Source organism: Coregonus clupeaformis, chromosome 18 (assembly GCF_020615455.1).
Source record: "Coregonus clupeaformis isolate EN_2021a chromosome 18, ASM2061545v1, whole genome shotgun sequence".
Classification (NCBI taxonomy): domain Eukaryota; kingdom Metazoa; phylum Chordata; class Actinopteri; order Salmoniformes; family Salmonidae; genus Coregonus; species Coregonus clupeaformis.
In genome coordinates, this window is record NC_059209.1 from 53693526 (window position 1) to 53713768 (window position 20243).

At 45.4% G+C, this 20243-nt stretch overlaps 1 protein-coding gene across 1 annotated transcript in view; it reads right to left on the bottom strand.

Moving 5' to 3' along the window:
* The window catches only part of LOC121573393 (single-stranded DNA-binding protein 2), a 113139-nt gene that overhangs the window by 68409 nt on the left and 24487 nt on the right, over positions 1-20243 (bottom strand). Inside the window, exon 2 of the mRNA XM_041885335.1 lies at positions 3751-3823. Coding sequence (XP_041741269.1) covers positions 3751-3823 — 73 coding nt within the window. The remainder of the gene's footprint in view (positions 1-3750; positions 3824-20243) is intronic.

Genomic DNA, 20243 nt, shown 5'->3' on the forward strand with positions numbered 1-20243 from the left:
CCTTGAGATCATTGACAAGATCCTCCCGTGTAGTTCTGGGCTGATTCCTCACCATTCTCATGATCATTGCAACTCCACGAGGTGAGATCTTGCATGGAGCCCCAGGCCGAGGGAGATTGACAGGTCTTTTGTGTTTCTTCCATTTGCGAATAATCGCACCAACTGTTGTCACCTTCTCACCAAGCTGCTTGGCGATGGTCTTGTAGCCCATTCCAGCCTTGTGTAGGTCTACAATCTTGTCCCTGACATCCTTGGAGAGCTCTTTGGTCTTGGCCATGGTGGAGAGTTTGGAATCTGATTGATTGATTGCTTCTGTGGACAGGTGTCTTTTAAACAGGTAACAAGTTGAGATTAGGAGCACTCACTTTAAGAGTGTGCTCCTAATCTCAGCTCGTTACCTGTATAAAAGACACCTGGGAGCCAGAAATCTTTCTGATTGAGAGGGGGTCAAATACTTATTTCCCTCATTAAAATGCAAATCAATTTATAACATTTTTGACATGCGGTTTTCTGGATTTTTTTGTTGTTATTCTGTCTCGCACTGTTCAAATAAACCTACCATTAAAATTATAGACTGATCATTTATTTCGTCAGTGGGCAAACGTACAAAATCAGCAGGGGATCAAATACTTTTTTCCCTCACTGTACACATCATTATATACAGTGAGCTCCAAAAGTATTGGGAGAGTGACACATTTTTTGTTGTTTTGGCTCTGTACTAAAGCACTTTGGATTTGAAATGATACAATGACTATGAGGTTAAAGTGCAGACTGTCATCTTTCATTAGAGGGTATTTTTTTATCCATATTGTACATAGTCCCCCCCATTTCTGGGGACCAAAAACTAAAAGTTTAGTATTTGGTCCCATATTTCTAGCACGCAATGTCTACATCAAGCTTGTGACTTTGTTTTGGTTGTGTTTCAAATTATTTGTGCCCAATAGAAATGAATGGTAAATAATGTATTGTGTCATTTTGGAGTCACTTTTATTGTAAATAAGAATAGAATGTTTCTAAAAACTTCTATATTAATGTGGATGCTACCATGATTACGGATAATCCTGAATGAATCATGAATAATGATGAGTGAGAAAGTTACAGACGCACAAATGTCATACCTCCAAGACATGCTAACCTCTCACCATTACAATAACAGGGGAGGTTAGCATTTGGGGGGGGGGGGTTGATATTTGTGCCTCTGTAACTTTCTCACTCATCATTATTCATGATTCATTCAGGACTATCCGTAATCATGGTAGCATCCACATTAATGTAGAAGTGTTTAGAAACATATTCTATTCTTATTTACAATAAAAGTGACTCCAAAATGACACAATACATTATTTACCATTCATTTCTATTGGGAACAAAATAATCTGAAACACAACCAAAACAAACAGCAAATGCATCCAACAAGTTTGTAGAGTCACAAGCTTGATGTAATCATTGTGTGCTAGGAATATGGGACCAAATACTAAACGTTTGACTACTTTAATAAACATAAGTGAATTTGTCACAATACCTTTGGTCCCCTGAAATGGGGGGACTATGTACATAAAGTGCTGATATGGATAAAAAATACCCTCTAATGAAAGATGACAGTCTGCACTTTAACCTCATAGTCATTGTATCATTTCAAATCCAAAGTGCTGGAGTACAGAGCCAATACTTTTGTAGCTCACTGTAATTGCATAATTGAGGTGTGTGTGTGTGTGTGTGTGTGTGTGTGTGTGTGTGTGTGTGTGTGTGTGTGTGTGTGTACTATAAACCTTACAGAGCACAGAGCCCTTTGTTAGTTGTGTGTCCGTGGGGATGTTCATAAGGACATGTACCAGCCTGAGAGGCCAATCGGTCCTTTGTACAGCCCACACACTGTGAACACCGCTGTGTTTGCTTTGCCCCATCACTGTTTCCTTTCTTTCTTTCACTTGCTCTCTCTCTCTTTTTTCAAACCTTAGCATACCATCCCCTGTGCCCCCACACAAGCACAAAGTCAACGCAAGCAGTGACATCATCCTCTGGGCTAAACCTGATTTATGGTCACTCACACACGCACATCACACACACCAGAGGAGGCTTGTGGGAGGAGCTATCGGAGGACCGGCTCAATGTAATGGCTGGAATGGAATTAATGGAACGGTATCAAACACATCACCCATATGGAAACCACATTTTTGACTTCATTCCATTTATACCATTCCAGCCATTACAATGAGCCCGTCCTCCAATAGCTCCTCCCACCAGCCTCCTCTGACACACACACACACACACATTGTAATGGCGCAGTGGTCTAAGGCACTGCATCGCAGTGCTAGCTGTGCCACTAGAGATCCTGGTTCGAATCCAGGCTCTGTCGTAGCCGGCCACGACCGGGAGACCCATGGGGCGGCGCAAAATTGGCCCAGCGTCGTCCAGGGTAGGGGAGGGAATGGCCGGCAGGGATGTAGCTCAGTTGGTAGAGCATGGCATTTGCAATGCCAGGGTTGTGGGTTAGATTCCCACGGGGGGCCAGTATGAAAAAATGTATTCACTAACTGTAAGTCGCTCTGGATAAGAGCGTCTGCTAAATGACTAAAATGTAAATGTAAATATACACACACAGACAAGCATGCACACACAGTAAAACTATGTGACTGAGCGGCGGTGGAGAGTGGCTGTCTGAGGAAACTGTACACAATGGGGCGACTGTCAGGGAATTGTTTAGGCTGGCTCTGAGAGTGACATCACTCTGCATTAGAAGGTTTACATGACTGCAGTTTGATCAGAGTTCATCATAGTCAATGTTTTAGTCAACAGTGAACACCATCAGGCATGTTAACCCATCTTGCTCCAGCAGCAGCACCAGCAGCAGGAGAAGCGGTCTGGATTTGGCCCTGAGCTTGGGTTGGGTCTCAGGGATTGCATGCCAAATAGCACCCTATTCCCTATATGGTGAACTACTTTTTTTTACTAGAGCCCTATGGGCCCTGGTTGAAAGTAGTGCACTAAATACAGAATAGGGTTCCACTTGGGAACTAGTTAACATCTCAGCCTGGAGGCGTCAACAGATGTGTGTGGTAAACACAGCTCTGTGAGTGGATAACAGCTCTTTAAAGCCATTTTCCTCTCCTCCCCTCTAGTCCAGTAGGAACTATGGTGGGTTGGGTAGTGTAGGGGGGAAGGAGGGACGGCTGTGTTTATACACAACTAATGCTCTCAGTTCCCACACTCAAACCCTCCACTTTCATATCCACCATCTCCAGAAGACAGACAGAGTGATATGGCATGGGATGCCAGAGAGGAAAGGGTGTGTGTGCGTGCATGTGAGGGGGGAGGAAGTGGGGGAGTGCAGCCAGCTGATGCATCTGCATCCTCTATCCCTTTCTTTCTTTCTTTTTTATTTATTTATTTATTTTGCATTTTAATTTAGAGTGATTTAGAGAAGTACACTGGTATACTGGTTTCAACTTTCAAACCTATTTACCTTAACAAAAAGAGAGAGAGAGAGAGAGAGAGAGAGAGAGATGCCAATGTAAGCTGTCAGCTAGGTGGTGTATCGTAACTCTCTAGGCTGATCCCAGTAAATGGAGGCTAAATGCTGAACCACCTGCCTCCCTGCATGCTCTGCCAGCTCAGCACTGTGCTCCACACTAATTAAATTAACCACACACACACTGCCCTGCCTTACAGTAAGCTGCATAGGAGGGAGAACACGCACCGACGCGCACACACACGCACACACACGCATACACACACACACTACACACTTACCTCTGAGAGGAAGGTCTGTGCTGACTTCTGTGCACCTACGTGCAGCAGGTACTCATACACATAGAGAGCTAACCTGCACAGAGAAACACAGGGACGACATCATGTTAGTAGGATGATCACTGGAGTAGAGTAGTGTAGCCTCCCTAGGCTACGTCACTGCCTGGATGCCACAATTTGACCTCTCCTGTTCAATTTCAACTAACCATGACAACTTTGGGCCATATGAGACACAGCCAATGAGAAGGCTTCTATATGTTAAAGCTGAAAACAGCCAGCCAGTAGAAGAACAAACAGCATGCTGGGATGAGTTGGCATTGAGGGAACACACTGGAAATGCCTCTGTTTTACCCCAGGCACTCTATACCCCCCCAAAATACAGACTTTTTCTTACACTGGAAAATCCTTTCACACTTGATTCATTCATTGATTAATTACTTAGAGCTGCTTTGTTGATCAAACTAACTTGGAGGGCCGGCCGACGGGCGGGCGGTCTACCCGATACACAGACACAAGACATCCGTTGATCAGGTCAGGGATCAATGCAGTATCAGTCAGTCTCTTAACAGTACAATCCAGGCCTGGCTGGGTCTGGGAGTTATAGAACCGTAGAAACATGGACACAGTCTAGAAGCTAATAGCCAATGGATCATTACAAGACAACATTAAACAACGATGTTCATGACATTGTCTACTTTCCTCTCAATTACATGTCATGTTACAAAATGTCATGGACATTACATTAGTACATGGAATGGCCCTGGTGTAGGCCCGGCAGATAAGAGGGTAGCATCACTGTCAAGCATCAACAAGGAAAACAGCAAACAAACTAAAGGTTACATGGATGGGTCTGCAGTATGTGAATGCTTTGCTCTGGCACATTATAACCACTGTGTTTTTTCATTGTTCCCCTCTAATCAGGGACTGATTTAGACCTGAGACACCAGTTTGGTGCAATTAATTATCAGGTAGAACAGAAAACCAGCAGGCTCTGGACCTCGTAGGGTAAGAGTTAAATACCCATTGTAGGGGATAGAGGACATGAGATGATAGAGGTGATGTGTGTGTGTGTTGGAAGTGTACTGCAGTCAAACAGAACTTTAAATCACCAAAATACTCCAGAGTATAAACTAATCAGTGGCTGCGGATCCGACTTCCTCTTCCTGACAACTAAAGGTCCAAAGCTTCTGCGCATGTGTGGGATGTGCACAGTCTCTGCTCTACTGTTTCGGCTGCTCAGAGAACAGGCTACTCTGGCGAATGGTGCTCGTTTAATAAAGTTAGATCAAAGCTAAATCAATGTCTGCAAGAACACAATGATAGTATTCTACATAACATAACCAAATATAATAGCATAGTATAACATTACTGTAAGACAAAAAACACCACCTCATTTCTTATGAGATTTTCGGATGATTGTGCGAATGGTTGCATTTTTCTCTTATGTGGCCAAAACTCCACAACGAGCACCACTAGGCGAAATATGTACTTTTATTGAAACTAAAGACAGGTGTGCTACAGTTTGTTAACCTCTTAAGGATCTGACCCTTTTTTTAAATTTTCGCCAAATCTAACTGCCTGTAGCTCAGGACCTGAAGCAAGGATATGCATATTCTTGATACCATTTGAAAGGAAACACTTTGAAGTTTGTGGAAATGTGAAATTAATGTAGGAGAATATAACACATTAGATCTGGTAAAAGATAATACAAACAAAAAAACATGTATTTTTTTGTTTTTTTTGTTCCATCAACTTTGAAATGCAAGAGAAAGGCCACAATATAATATTGCAGTTTAGGCGCAATTTAGATTTTGGCCACTATATGGCAGCAGTGTGTGTGCAAAGTTTCAGATTGATCCAGTGAAGCATTGCAATACTGGACTATTTTGTATCAAGTCTGCCCAAATGTGCCGAATTGGTCAATGGATACATTTTCAAGTACATAACTATAGAGAACATACAAAAATGATATGGTAATACAAAATGTAAGTTTACACACTCCCAGGAATGTCATACATGATGGATCATTAGCTTATACACTAACTTTCACACATCTAGATGGCCGGGCGGGGTGGGTGTGGAGCCAGAGACAGCAGGGGTTCAAACTGTAGAACCCATTTCCTACATTTGAATATAAACATTGATTTTATCAAACAAAACTATGCTACATTTTATCTCTGGGACCCTTAGGATGACAAATCAGAGCAAGATTACTGAATGTAAGAACATTATTTACCTTCAGAGGTGAATGTATCAAACCAGTTGCCGTGATACGTTTTTTGTTGTTGTGCACTCTCCTCAAACAATAGCATGGTATTTTTTCACTGTAATAGCTACTGTAAATTGGACAGTGCAGTTAGATTAACAAGAATTTAAGCTTTCTGCCCATATAAGACATGTCTATGTCCTGGAAAGTTTGCTGTTACTTACAAGCTAATCACATTAGTGCACGTTAGCTCAACCGTCCCGTATACGGGACACTGATCCCGAAGAGGTTAACACTATCTGCAAAAAAATGTGCTCACTGTAGGCCACTTCGAAACAACACTGTATAACTTAACCAGAGGCTCAACTTTGGTTTTAGAAGTGTGGTGGACATAATTTTGGTAATGGTTTTTACATTTTTATCCAGTCGGATAAACACTCCAAACAGCCTATCCGACTGCTCGGAGGCGTCCGCATGGTCCTAAAGCACTTCGTTGCCACGTTTTGTATCACATTCCAATTATAAAGCTGGGGGGGACAAAAATGCAATTTCAGAATGTGGGGGGGACATGTTCCCCAGTGAAAGTTGCGCCTCTGAAATAACACAAGAAAATCTAAACGCATATCCCCATGAAACTGATTGAGATGAAATAATTGGCATGCAGATGCTGCATGGACGTTTCACTAGTAAAACTTAAAGAATAATTATTATTCACGATTGACAGTGTGAAATGTGAAGGGAGGGCGACCACAAACATTTGTGTGTAAAGTAGAGGTAAAGAAAAGCATGCACATAACGTGATTCATATCTTCAGCTCTGGGGAAAACGGATCCAGGGGGGTGGGATGGGAGGCGGTTACCTCGGCCTAAAATAGTTGTGGGGTATTTTTGACTTAGAAGTTCACTTGACTTTTCCGACTGGGGAAGGTAGGATAGTTTGAAAGCGCAGCAGCTCACTGTCTGTCTGCGTCCCAAATGGCACCCTATTTCCTTAATAGTGTACTACTTTTGATCAGAGCCATATGGGCCCTGGTTAAAAGTATTGCACTATAATGGGCATAGGATGCCATTTCCGACGCATCCTTTGTCTGTTCCTAGACGCCCTTCTGCGGACCCAACCATGCAGCGTAGCCGCTTCTCAGTCCAGACTAAAGTCTCAGACTGAGATAAAAATAAACCTCCAGACGCCTCTCGTCTACCTGTCTGAAGATGATGGACTGCACACCTCTCCAGGCTCCACGCACCTGACTTTCTCTCACTCTCTCACTCTCTCTACCTCTGTCTCTCTCTCTCTCTCTCTCTCTACCTCTGTCTCTCTCTCTCTACCTCTGTCTGTCTCTCTCTCTCTCTCTCTCTCTCTCTCTCTCTCTCTCTCTCTCTCTCTCTCTCTCTCTCTCTCTCTCTCTCTCTCTCTCTCTCTCCCTCTGTCTCTCTCTCCCTCTCTCTCTCTCTCTCTCTACCTCTCTCTCTCTCTCTCTCTCTCTACTCTCTCTCTCTCTCTACCTCTGTCTCTCTCTCTCTACCTCTCTCTCTCTCTCTCTCTCTCTCTCTCTCTCTCTCTCTCTCTCTCTCTCTCTCTCTACATCTGTCCTCTCTCTCTCTCTACCTCTGTCTCTCTCTCTACCTCTCTCTCTCTCTCTCTCTCTCTCTCTCTCTCTCTCTCTCTCTCTCTCTCTCTCTCTCTCTCTCTCTCTCTCTCTACCTCTGTCTCTCTCCAACTCTCTTATTGTTCTTGTGTGTAATGAAGGGATGAGGTATGAAAGGAGGAGAGAAGAAGGAGCAACACGGTGGAGTGGGGGTGTGGCGTGGTGTTTAACCAAAGAGAAGACGGAGCATTTCACAGGGACAAGGTTAACGGAACAATGAGCGGCTTGACAAAACTCTTGACACCTTCCACACCGCTCCATGAATAAAACATGGTGGTGTTCTTAGAGCTGCGTTACCTCCCTCTTCATCTTGGGACTGACTCTCTCTGTCTGTCTGTCTGTACAGTATCACTCTCTGTCTGTTTTTCTCTGTCTAGTATCTCTATCTCTCTGTCTGTCACTGTGTGTATAGAATCATTCACTCTTGCTCGCTCTCTGTCTGTCTGTCTGTCTGTCTGTCTGTCTGTCTGTACAGTACCACTCACTCACTCTCTGTCTGTCTGTCTGTCTGTCTGTCTGTCTGTCTGTCTGTCTGTCTGTCTGTCTGTCTGTCTGTCTGTCTGTCTGTCTGTCTATACAGTATCACTCACTCACTCAGTCTGTCTGTCTGTACAGTATCACTCACTCTCTCGTCATGTCCCCCTTGAACACACTCCCTCTTACACACACTGTCACCCTGTGAAATGTGGTGGGTAATCAATAATATGCTGTGACTCTTCTTTCCTCTGGGAGTGTAGGAGGAGAACCAAAGAAAGGAAAGATAGAGAAAGAGGAGTAGGTAGTGGAGAAGAGCAAAGATGTGATGAAAGAAAGGATAGAGAAGATCAGGAGAGGTGAAGAGAAGAGTGGAGAGAAAGGTAGATGAAAGGAAGCAGAGGAAGAGGACAAGAGGATGAGGATGAAAAGGTGCTAACTCCCACAGCGGTGTTTCTACTGACCTAAAAATATATATATAAATCACAATTTTCTCTCTCTCTCTCTTTCTCTCTCTCTCTCTCTGGGTGACTCAAAGCGTTCAGCAGAGTCAACTGAATGTAATAGAATGACTCAATAAACTCCCCAAAATGACTAGCTGTCCTAACCTGATCTGTGAATACATTATAGATTACAATTACTTCAAATACTTTGCAATCCTACATACAGTGAGTCTATGCCCGATCATAAGAAATCATATATTTTTATTTTTACATTTACATTTACATTTTAGTCATTTAGCAGACGCTCTTATCCAGAGCGACTTTTTGGTAGCATTTGCCCTTGCTCTTCAAATTTGCCTATTGGAGATAAACTGAAATACATATTTTTTCTCTTTGAATACCACAGCAGTTGCACTAGCAATCTACCTTGACCAATCTGTGAAGCCAACGAGCACCACTTTACATTTATTGCGGTGAATCATGATTGAAACAGGATCAAGTGTTTGTCTCCTCTATATGTGTGTGTGTGTGTATGTGTGAGTGTGTATGTAAGTGTGAGTGTCCGTGTGTACCTGACCTCCTTCCCCTTCAAATTCAGGTAGTTTTGTCTTTAGTCACATCTAATTATATTCCTATTTTGGTAGCATAGCTTCTTCTGAGTCTACAGTAGTCTACAGTAGCACAGCAGGAGGGTCCAGGAGACTCAGCAGCCAGGACCAGGCTAGCTGTAGTTTAATGGGAGCTGAAATGCTGCTGATTCCCCATTTTCCCTTTGTCACAGAGCCACACTCGGAGAGGAGAGGAGGAAGGCTCTTGTTGCTTCGGCAGACCTCAGCAGCACCACCGGAGCCTGTCTGAAGTTAACCTACTTTACAGCATCAGCATATGAGGCCAGCAGATCGCTACTAATCAATTTACTGCCACTGTGAACATAACCGGAGTTACAAATCAAAACAGACAATGACTTTGGCACTTGATTCTGCCATTAAAGATTACATGTAAATGGGCCAAAAGTCATTATGTTCCTGATAGTGCATCAGGACCTGTAATAAAACACATCATTATCTATAAGACATGCTCAATATCAGTACCGGGTATAAGTGTCAAACAGCCTTGCAGATTTGCAGATAACCTTTGATCCTGACCAGGAAACTAGCTGATTGGAAGTAGTAGAACAGACAGTGCTGACTGGTGGTGGACAGAGAAACAGAGAGAACAAGTGGTCAGGGATGCATCGTATGGTAATCTAAACCATCTCGAACAGCAACGCTGTAAGAAGAATTCGATCCAGAAATGGAGAGAGAGAAGAAACAAAGAAAGAAAGGGATGGAGAGATAGAAACACAGGGAGAGAAAGACAAAGAAAAGAGAGACAGAGAGATCCCAGTACCACAGCTGGAATACAGCGGTGTGGGAAATGGAATAGTGACAGTTGATCTTCCACAGATTAGCAACAAGAGATGAAAGGTTCTGGTAAGGAGAGGGGGAAGGAGCTGGGGGGTTAGAGGAAGAGAAGGTAGACGGGGGTCTGAAGAAGGGGGTTAGTGGGTGAGCCCCACAATGAATCCTCCTAAAGTCTGGAAACGTTCACATTCTAATTAATAGTGATGATCTAACAGAACAAGCGCCCGGACTAGCCAAGCACCCCTGCTGTGATCTCCTTAAGCAAATTAACACAAACCCACACTGGAACAAGCAGCAGGAAAAGGTAGGCTGCCTTTCTCCCGAATACACACTAGAAATACAAATACAGAGACAGAAATTCAGAAGAAAACTATGGATTTGATATTTCCACGTTAGTAGTAATTTCTGTGAGAGTAGTAAGAATGAGAGCGTGAGTTCAGACCAGGGCTGACATTTTTTAAGTGCATAAGGAGTCCAGTCAAAATGTGTCTGGCAGACAAAAACACAAAAAGGGGCGTAAATTTTTTAGCAGAACGGTGTCCTAAATTTGCTCAATTTTGTTCTCAGATCTCTATGGGCCCTGGTCAAAAGTAGTGTACTATATAGGGAATAGGGTGCCATTTGGAACGCACAATTAGAGAAAGGGATCAGGCTATAACTGAGTGCAGAGCAGCGATGAATGGAGAACAGGGCTGAGGATGGAGTAGGGCCTCTGTGCTCAGCCCAACACTTTCTCTGATTAATCAGAGCCCAGCAGCAGGGCTTTATGTGCCATTAAAAGGCTCTCTAAATGGCTTGACTTCATTCATTAGAGAGGAGCATCCTCTGCAGAGGAGAGGCTCTGCCAGATAGACAGCTAAGTGGCAGAGGGAGAGGACAGGGGCACTGGGGCACAATAAACAACCACAAATATAGAGCCATTACAGCAGTGCATAATTAATCTAATACAGGGAGGGCTGCACAACAACAACAGTGGAACGTACTGTATATAGACACATTAGACTGCTAAACAGTGACATAAAAACATAAAGGTGATTGGGTGGGTACACTCTCTGAGAAGGAATGTCCTACAGCAGGCTCAAGACCAAATCACTTTATTTTGTTAAATCTGGCTAAATGCAACAAATTCCTTTTCTCTGTTTATTTGGTGAGCGTATTGTCTTAATGGGGCAGCAGAGAGGAGCAGAACAACACTGAATGAATCTGAATGCATCGTTAGCCCCATGCTGAGGCTTCCTTGTTCTTATTATAATAATAATAATAATATGCCATTTAGCAGACGCTTTTATCCAAAGCGACTTACAGTCGTGCGTGCATACATTTTTGTGTATGGGTGGTCCCGGGGATCGAACCCACTACCTTGGCGTTACAAGCGCTGTGCTCTACCAGCTGAGCTACAGAGGGGAATTCTCCTCACCACTTTACAAAAAAGGAACACAGACAGAGGAGCAATAAGAAAGAAAGTGAACGAGGAAGAAATAGAGAATATATCAAAGACAAAGATTAGGAGAGATAAGATGTGTGCTGATAATATTGATGGAAAGATGTCATAAAACGATAGAATGAACTTCGGTAAAGTTCTCTGTCATCTCTGCGGAGCAAAGACATTTAGGGACCGGGGAGAAAATGCAATAACTCAAAAATATTTTCTGTGCAAAATTTCCAAATGACATCAGTTTGACTGGTTGTAAGAACATATACTGAACAAAAATATAAATGCAACATGCAACAATTTCAAAGATTTTAGTGAGTTACAGTTCATATGAGGAAATCAGTCAATTTAAATAAATAAATTAGGCCATAATCTATGGATTTCACATGACTGGGAATACAGATATGCATCTGTTGGTCACATATACGTTTAAAAACTGTTATGTGGGCAGCTTGTCTCTCCCTTTTCTGTTTCCCTTCCTCCTTGTTTTGTCCCCTCTGTGTCTGTTGTATCTGTATGTGTGTTTGTCCCCTTTATGTGGGTGTGTCTGGAGTGGATCAGGGGGCGTGCTCAGGATCTGCCTCTCCTGTGCAGCTGCGGGTTGTTTCCAGTGATTCCTGCCTACGCAGCTGCATCCTATTCTCTAATCAACCTGCACTACTAATTCCGGGGCATGGCTCTCCACCGGCGCCAGATCGTTGTTCTTACCAGAGCGGTAACTTGGCTCACCAGTAAAGTTATTTTGTCTTTGTCTTCAGCCTGGCTCTCCACTCTCCTTAACCTGTCATTTGTTTTGTCTTTAGTTTCGGACATACCTCCCAACCTGCCTGCCTTCCTGCCTGTCGGCCTGCCTGCCTGCCTGCCTGCCTGCCTCAGCCTCTCCTTCCTCCGGAGCCGACTAGCCCACTCTGTTCCTTTACTTCAGTTGATTTTTGGACTAAGACAATTTTAACTTTTTATTAAATATTTTTGTTTCTTCCACTCCCTTTGTCGTGTTTGTTTCTCTGAGTGCTGGGTTGAACCATAGCCTAACAGAACGATCTGGCCATGGACCCAACAGAGAGACAGCACGGGGCAAACGAAGACAGCTTCCAACAAGCTATCCAGGCTCAAGGAACGTTGCTAGACAGCATGACCAACTGATTCGGACTCTTTTGGAAAATAATCATCAACTGCTGAACCAGGTGACTCAGTTAACTACACAAGTCTCTAAATTGTCTGTTATCAGTTCTCCATCTCTCTCTGACCCCCAGTTTGATGCACCCCAAGTTGGTTCCTCGGACATGATGCAGGCTTCGTTCCATCGGGAACCCCCTGTCACGTCGCCTGAACCGTTCAATGGAGAATTGGACAAGTGCCGGGATTTTTGCTTCAGTGTGACTTGATTTTTCGGCAGAGACCACTGTCATTTTCTACTGATTCCTCTAAGGTACATTATGTTCTGGGGCTGTTAAGAGGGAGAGCTCTGGTTTGGGCTGAGGCTGTGTGCTCAAATCAAACTTTGACTGGATTGACTTTCGCTGATTTTTCTGCTAAATTGAAGACTGTTTTTGACCATCCTGACCATGTGGGTAATTCCTCCAAGATACTTTTAATTTGAGGCAGGGTTCTAACAGTGTGGCTGAGTACTCTATTGAGTTCTGGACTTTGGCAGCGGACTCCAAGTGGAACAATGTGGCACTTCAAGGAGCATTTCTAAACGGTTTGAATGAAGCCATTAAGGATGAACTGGCTGCTCGTGACGAGCCACATGATTTAAATTCTCTGTTTCCCTGTCCATTAAGCTAGACAACCGGTTGCGGGAGAGGCGTCGGGAGAGAGGCGGTCGGCCGCATCTAGGAGGACGAGTTCCCCAGCCTTCAACCACTCGAGTCTCGCCTCCCCGGAGCCGGCAGCTTCTTATTCCTGATTCCATCCCGAGCACAGAGGAGGAACCTATGCAAGTGGGTCAAGCTCGACTACCTCCAGCAGAACGGCAACGGCGCCTCCAGGCGGGTGAGTGCCTGTACTGTGGAGACGCCACACACATTCTGGCTACATGCCCTAAGCGGCCAAAAGACAAGGCTCGCTCGTAACGGTGGGTCTACTTGCGAGCCCAGAGTTAGATCCTGAACCCATCATTCCCCGATTACAAGTACCTGTAACCTTACGTTTCCAGAGTCATTCCCTGCCACTCTCAGCTCTCATAGACTCAGGTGCAGAAGACAACTTTATTAGCCACCAGTTCGTTACACAAGCTCGTATCCCCATGGAGCCACTACCTACCCCCATTCGGGTCACAGCCCTTGATGGCGCGCTCCTCGCGGAGATAACTCATCAAACCATCCCCGTTTCCCTAGTGATTTCTGGCAATCATTGTGAAAGCATTCAGCTAAGAGTTATGTCTGGCTCAGCTACCTCCTAATCCTTGGCTTCCCCTGGTTGGCTCTTCACAACCCACAAATTGATTGGACACGTCACACCATTCTCAGTTGGAGCACTAACTGCCATTCAGAGTGCCTTAGGTCAGCGGTTCCCCCCACTAAGTGTAACCCAACTCATCCCTCAGCTCCTCTTGATCTGTCATCTGTCCCCAAAGAATACCATGACTTAGCGGAGGTTTTCAGTAAGGACAAGGCTCTGTCTCTACCACCACATAGGCCTTATGATTGCCCTATTGAACTGTGCTCTGGTGCTCCCTTGCCCTCTAGTCGCTTATACAATCTGTCCCGGACCGGAAAGAGAGGCAATGGAGCAGTACATTGGTGATTCTCTGGTCTCGGGCATAATCCGTCCTCGTCGTCTCCTTTGGGTGCAGGTTTCTTTTTCGTGGAAAAGAAGGACAAGTCGTTACGCCCCTGTATCGATTTCAGGGGTTTAAACAACATAACTGTTAAAAACAAGTATCCCCTTCCACTCATCAACTCTGCTTTTGAACCTCTGCATGGCGCCACAGTTTTCTCCAAGCTCGACCTCAGGAACGCTTATCACCTTGTCCGGATCCGTAAGGGGAGATGAGTGGAAAACCGCTTTCAACACTCCACTGGGACATTTTGAGTATTTGGTCATGCCCTTTGGGCTCTCAAACGCCCCTGCTGTTTTCCAAGCCATGGTGAACGATGTTCTTAGGGATTTTTGAACCGTTTTGTCTTTGTATACCTGGATGATATTCTTGTTTTTTCCAAGTCACCCGAGGAGCATGAGTCACACGTCCGTCCAAGTCCTGCAACGGCTCTTGGAAAACAAGCTGTATGTCAAAGCAGAGAAGTGTGAGTTCCACAAACAGTCTACATCGTTCCTTGGTTTCATCATTGAGAGCGGGCAGGTGAAGGCGGACCCGAGAAGATCCGGGCAGTGACGGAATGGCCCATACCCACCACCCGTAAGCAACTTCAACGATTTTTTGGGCTTTGCTAACTTCTACCGTAGGTTCATTAAGGGTTTTAGTAAAGTGGTGGCACCCCTTACTAGACTCACATCCCCAAAAGTCCCTTTTCTGTGGTCCCCTGAGGCGGAGCAGGCGGTAGGGGTTTTGAAGGAACTGTTTTCCACCTCCCCTGTGTTGATACACCCCAATACCTCTCTGCAGTTTGTTGTGGAGGTGGACGCGTCGGACTCAGGTGTGGGAGCCGTCCTCTCCCAGCGCTCCCCACTGACCAAAAGCTTCACCCCTGTGCTTTTTTCTCCAAAAATTGTCACCCACAGAACGGAATTACGACGTTGGAAACCGAGAACTGCTGGCGGTCAAGCTAGCACTGGAAGAATGGCGGCACTGGCTGGATGGAGCTGAACTGCCGTTTGTGGTCTGGACAGACCACAAGAACTTGGCTTACATCCAAGCCACTAAGAGACTCAACTCACGCCAAGCCAGATGGGCCCTGTTTTTTAGTAGGTTTAACTTTATTCTTACATACAGACCGGGGTCAAGAAATGTTAAACCAGATGCTTTGTCCCGCCAGTTTGCTGACCCTTCGGAGACCAGCGAGCCTGAGGCAGTCCTGCCTTCCTCATGCGTCGTGGCGGCTGTTCAGTGGGAGATCGAGTCTCTTGTGAAGACTGCACTTGCCACGGACCCGGGACCGGGTGATGGACCTCCCAACCTACTCTTTGTTCCCGAGACGGTCCGGTCTCAGGTGTTGCAGTGGATTCACACCTCCCGCTTTTGCTGGTCACCCTGGGATGAGACGCACGTTGACGCTGCTTAGGAGACATTTTTGGTGGCCTTCAATGGAAACTGACGTTCGGGCTTTTGTGGCAGCCTGTTCAACCTGTGCTCGGGCAAAGCCTCCCATCAGTCCCCTTCGGGGCTGCTGCTACCCCTCCCAGTTCCCAGCCGTCCCTGGTCCCACATAGCCATGGATTTTGTCACCGGCCTACCCAAGTCTGAAGGTAATGATACTATACTTACCATTGTGGACAGATTCTCTAAATCTGTTCACTATATAGCATTACCAAAATTACCGTCTGCCAGTGAGACAGCGGACCTCCTAGTCCAACATGTATTCCGTCCCCATGGAATACCTGTGGACATCGTATCTGATAGAGGCCCACAGTTTACTTCCCGTGTTTGGAAGGTTTTCTGTTCTGCTTTGGGTGCTTCCGTTAGTCTGTCCTCAGGGTTTCATCCCCAGACCAACGGTCAAACAGAAAGAGCCAATCAAGACCTCGAAGCAACCCTTCGTTGTGTGGCTGCTCAACATCCATCATCCTGGGCCAAACATCTGCCTTGGATAGAGTACGCCCACAACTCCTCACCACCTCTGCCACTGGTCTTTCACCCTTTGAAGTTACCATGGGTTATCAACCCCCCTCTGTTTCCTGCTCAGGAGAAGGAATTGGCTGTTCCTTCGGTTCAGGAGAACCTCCGCCGCTGCCAGAGAGTGTGGCGCGACGCTCGGGAAGCGTTGCTTCGGACCACCGACAGGAACAAGATGACAGCGGATAGGAGCAGGACTCCCGCACCTGTGTTTCATCCTGGTCAAGAGGTTTGGCTGTCGTCTAAGAACGTACCTCTTCGTACCAAATCACGCAAGCTGTCTCCTCGGTACCTGGGTCCGTTTGTGGTGGAGTCCATCATTAACCCCGCTGCGGTTCGTTTGAAGTTGCCTTCAGCCATGAAGATACACCCTACTTTCCACGTCTCCCAACTGAAACCTGTGTCCTCCAGCCTTTTGTGTCCGCCGGCTGTTCCACCTCCACCTGTTCGTCTCATTGACGACCATCCGGCCTACACCGTCAGTAGGCTACTGGACTCTCGGAGGCGGGGTAGGGGTCTCCAATACCTAGTCGATTGGGAAGGTTATGGACCAGAGGGAGAGGTCTTGGGTCCCTAAGCGTTTTGTGTTGGATCCTCAGTTGATCACGGACTTCCATCACGACAACCCTGACAGGCCTGGTGGGTCGCCAGGTGGCGACCATTGAGGGGGTACTGTTATGTGGGCAGCTTGTCTCTCCCTTTTCTGTTTCCCTTCCTCCTTGTTTTGTCCCCTCTGTGTCTGTTGTATCTGTATGTGTGTTTGTCCCCTTTATGTGGGTGTGTCTGGAGTGGATCAGGGGGCGTGCTCAGGATCTGCCTCTCCTGTGCAGCTGCGGGTTGTTTCCAGTGATTCCTGCCTACGCAGCTGCATCCTATTCTCTAATCAACCTGCACTACTAATTCCGGGGCATGGCTCTCCACCGGCGCCAGATCGTTGTTCTTACCAGAGCGGTAACTTGGCTCACCAGTAAAGTTATTTTGTCTTTGTCTTCAGCCTGGCTCTCCACTCTCCTTAACCTGTCATTTGTTTTGTCTTTAGTTTCGGACATACCTCCCAACCTGCCTGCCTTCCTGCCTGTCGGCCTGCCTGCCTGCCTGCCTGCCTGCCTGCCTCAGCCTCTCCTTCCTCCGGAGCCGACTAGCCCACTCTGTTCCTTTACTTCAGTTGATTTTTGGACTAAGACAATTTTAACTTTTATTAAATATTTTTGTTTCTTCCACTCCCTTTGTCGTGTTTGTTTCTCTGAGTGCTGGGTTGAACCATAGCCTAACAAAAACAATGGGCCTCACAATGGGCCTCAGGATCTCATCACGGTATTTCTGTGCATTCAAATTGCCATCGATAAAATGCAATCGTGTTCGTTGTCGGTAGCTTATAACTGTCCATACCATAACCCCACCGTCACCATGGGGCACTCTGTTCACAACATTGACATCAGCAACTGCCAAATTCTCTAAAACGGCTTATGGTAGAGAAATTAACATTCAATTCTCTGGCAACAGCTCCGGTGGACATTCCTGCAGTCAGAATGCCAATTGCACACTCTCTCAAAATTTGAGACATCTGTGGCATTGTGTTGTGTGACAAAACTGCACATTTTAGTAGCCTTTTACTGTCTCCAGCACAAGGTGCACCTATATAATGATCATGCTGTTTAATCAGCTTCTTGATATGCCATACCTGTCAGGTTGATGGATTATTTTGGCAAAGGAGAAACGCTCACTAACAGGGATGTAAACCAATTTGTGCACAAAATTTGAGAGATACTTCTCCATTCCTGTTCCCGAGTCAAAGATTAGCCTACATTTGGTATATCATTTTAGTGCAAGAAATGCTTAATTCTGCAGCAGTTAATATTAAAGGCTATGTGAGAGGTTATAGACCTGCAGTCAGTGTCCAGATTTCAGTTTACATTTTAGTCATTTAGCAGACACTCTTATCCAGAGCGACTTACAGTTAGTGCATACATTTTTTTTTTCATACTGGCCCCCCCTGGGAATCGAACCCACTACCCTGGCGTTGCAAACACTATGCTCTACCAACTGAGCTACACGGGACAAGTTTCCATTTAACCCATCTGAACAGTAGGCTACAGAGTCCTTGACGTACCATAGGCCTACTTGAAGTCCCCCGTCTTGTGACTGTTGAATTTATATAGCGTCTCACAATCATCACACATAACATAACACTGCTATCATCCTCTTCTACCACTTCACCAAATTTTTCCCAAACATTACTTTTCTGGCCTTCCCTTCTCTTTATTTTCAACTCTCCATTTTGCAGCTTTTCTCTTATTGAATTAAACTCTGACATGGCCCATTTTGCCTCCGTGGATCGACGTTAACTTTTTCTGCCCGTTCCCAAAAGCATTTGGTGATTGGCCTGTAGGCTATTTGGTTAGGCCCTAAAGCTTACGCACTAATGCCAGATAGCCTACACGAATGAAAGACATAAATGTAGCCTATTGATATAAATTGCACAAGAATTATACATGTATGATTTTTTTAAAGTATTGTTTTCTCTTTCTTCAACCCGCCCTCCACCCACCCGCCCTTCATCCAAAAATATTTTAGGATATAACCGCGGGGACTGCAGGTTATGAGTCAATCTGCGCATCACTATCACACACACACAAACACATCCACAGGGAGGTTCATTGACCACTCTCCATCAGTTTGACAACCTGTTCTGATCTTCTCGTAACAACATGGCTGTAAGGCCTTCCAGTGAATTCCCAACTGACTGTAGCTGTCCGTTGATGCATTTCTAATTGGCATTTCTGCTGATAGTCACATGTCAGATCTATATTCTCCATTACCCTATACCCACATCCCCTGAGAATTCTCTAATGGCTTCTCCTCAAGACAAAGATATGAACAGCAGTAATATTGTAATATAAACTTGACTCTCATTGAGTCCTTGTATAATCTGAGGAGAGGAAAGTTTGAGAAGTAAAACTTTCATTTTGAAGATTAACAAAGCACACGTCATAATCCCGTTTTGGAAAGGCCTGAGTGAGGAGAAACATTCATACTCAAAAAAGCGTTTATCTGTCTGTGCTCTCTGTTTTGCCTCCACAGAGAGAGCTCTTGCACTGCTTTAGTGTGTCAGTGTTTATACAGCTCTTTATCAAACATGTTCAACTCCTCAGCAGTGAAGGCTTGGCCCTGTGACACTCCCAAACAGAAGACAACTGCATTGGTACCAACGTCTTTTTAAATGTATCAACTTAAATGTCCCTGTATATACACTACATGACCAAAAGTATGTGGACACCTACTCGTCTAACATCTCATTCCAAAATCATGGGCATTAATATGGAGTTGGTCCCCCCTTTGCTGCTATAACAGCCTCCACTCTCCTGGGAAGGCTTTCCACTAGATGTTAGAACATTGCTGCGGGGACTTGCTTCCATTCAGCCAGAAGAGCATTAATGAGGTTGGGCACTGAAGCTGAGCGATTAGGACTGGCTCGCATTCGGCGTTCCAATTCATCCCAAAGGTGTTTAATGGGGTTGAGGTCAGGGCTCTGTGCAGGCCAGTCAAGTTCTTCCACATCGATCTCGACAAACCATTTCTGTATGGACCTCGCTTTGTGCATGGGGGCATTGTCATGCTGAAGGGCCTTCCCCAAACTGTTGCCACAAAGTTGGAAGCACAGAATCGTCCAGAAGGTCATTGTATGCTGTAGCGTTAAGATTTCCCTTCACTGGAACTAAGGGGCCTAGCCCGAACCATGGAAAACAGCCCCAGACCATTATTCCTCATCCACCAAACTTTACAGTTGGCACTATGCATTGGGGCAGGTAGCGTTCTCCTGGCATCCGCCAAACCCAGATTTGTCCATTGAACTGCCAGATGGTGAAGTGTGATTCATCACTCCAGAGAACGCATTTCCACTGCTCCAGAGTCCAATGGCGGCAAGCTTTACACCACTCCAGCCGACGCTTGGCATTGCGCATGATGATCTTAAGCTTGTGTGCGGCTACTCGGCCATGGAAACCCATTTCATGAAGCTCCCGACGAACAGTTATTGTGCTGACGTTGCTTCCAGAGGCAGTTTGGAACTCAGTAGTGAGTGTTGCAACCGAGGACAGATGATTTTTACGCGATACGCGCTTCAGCACTCTGCGGTCCCGTTCTGTGAGCTTGTGTGGC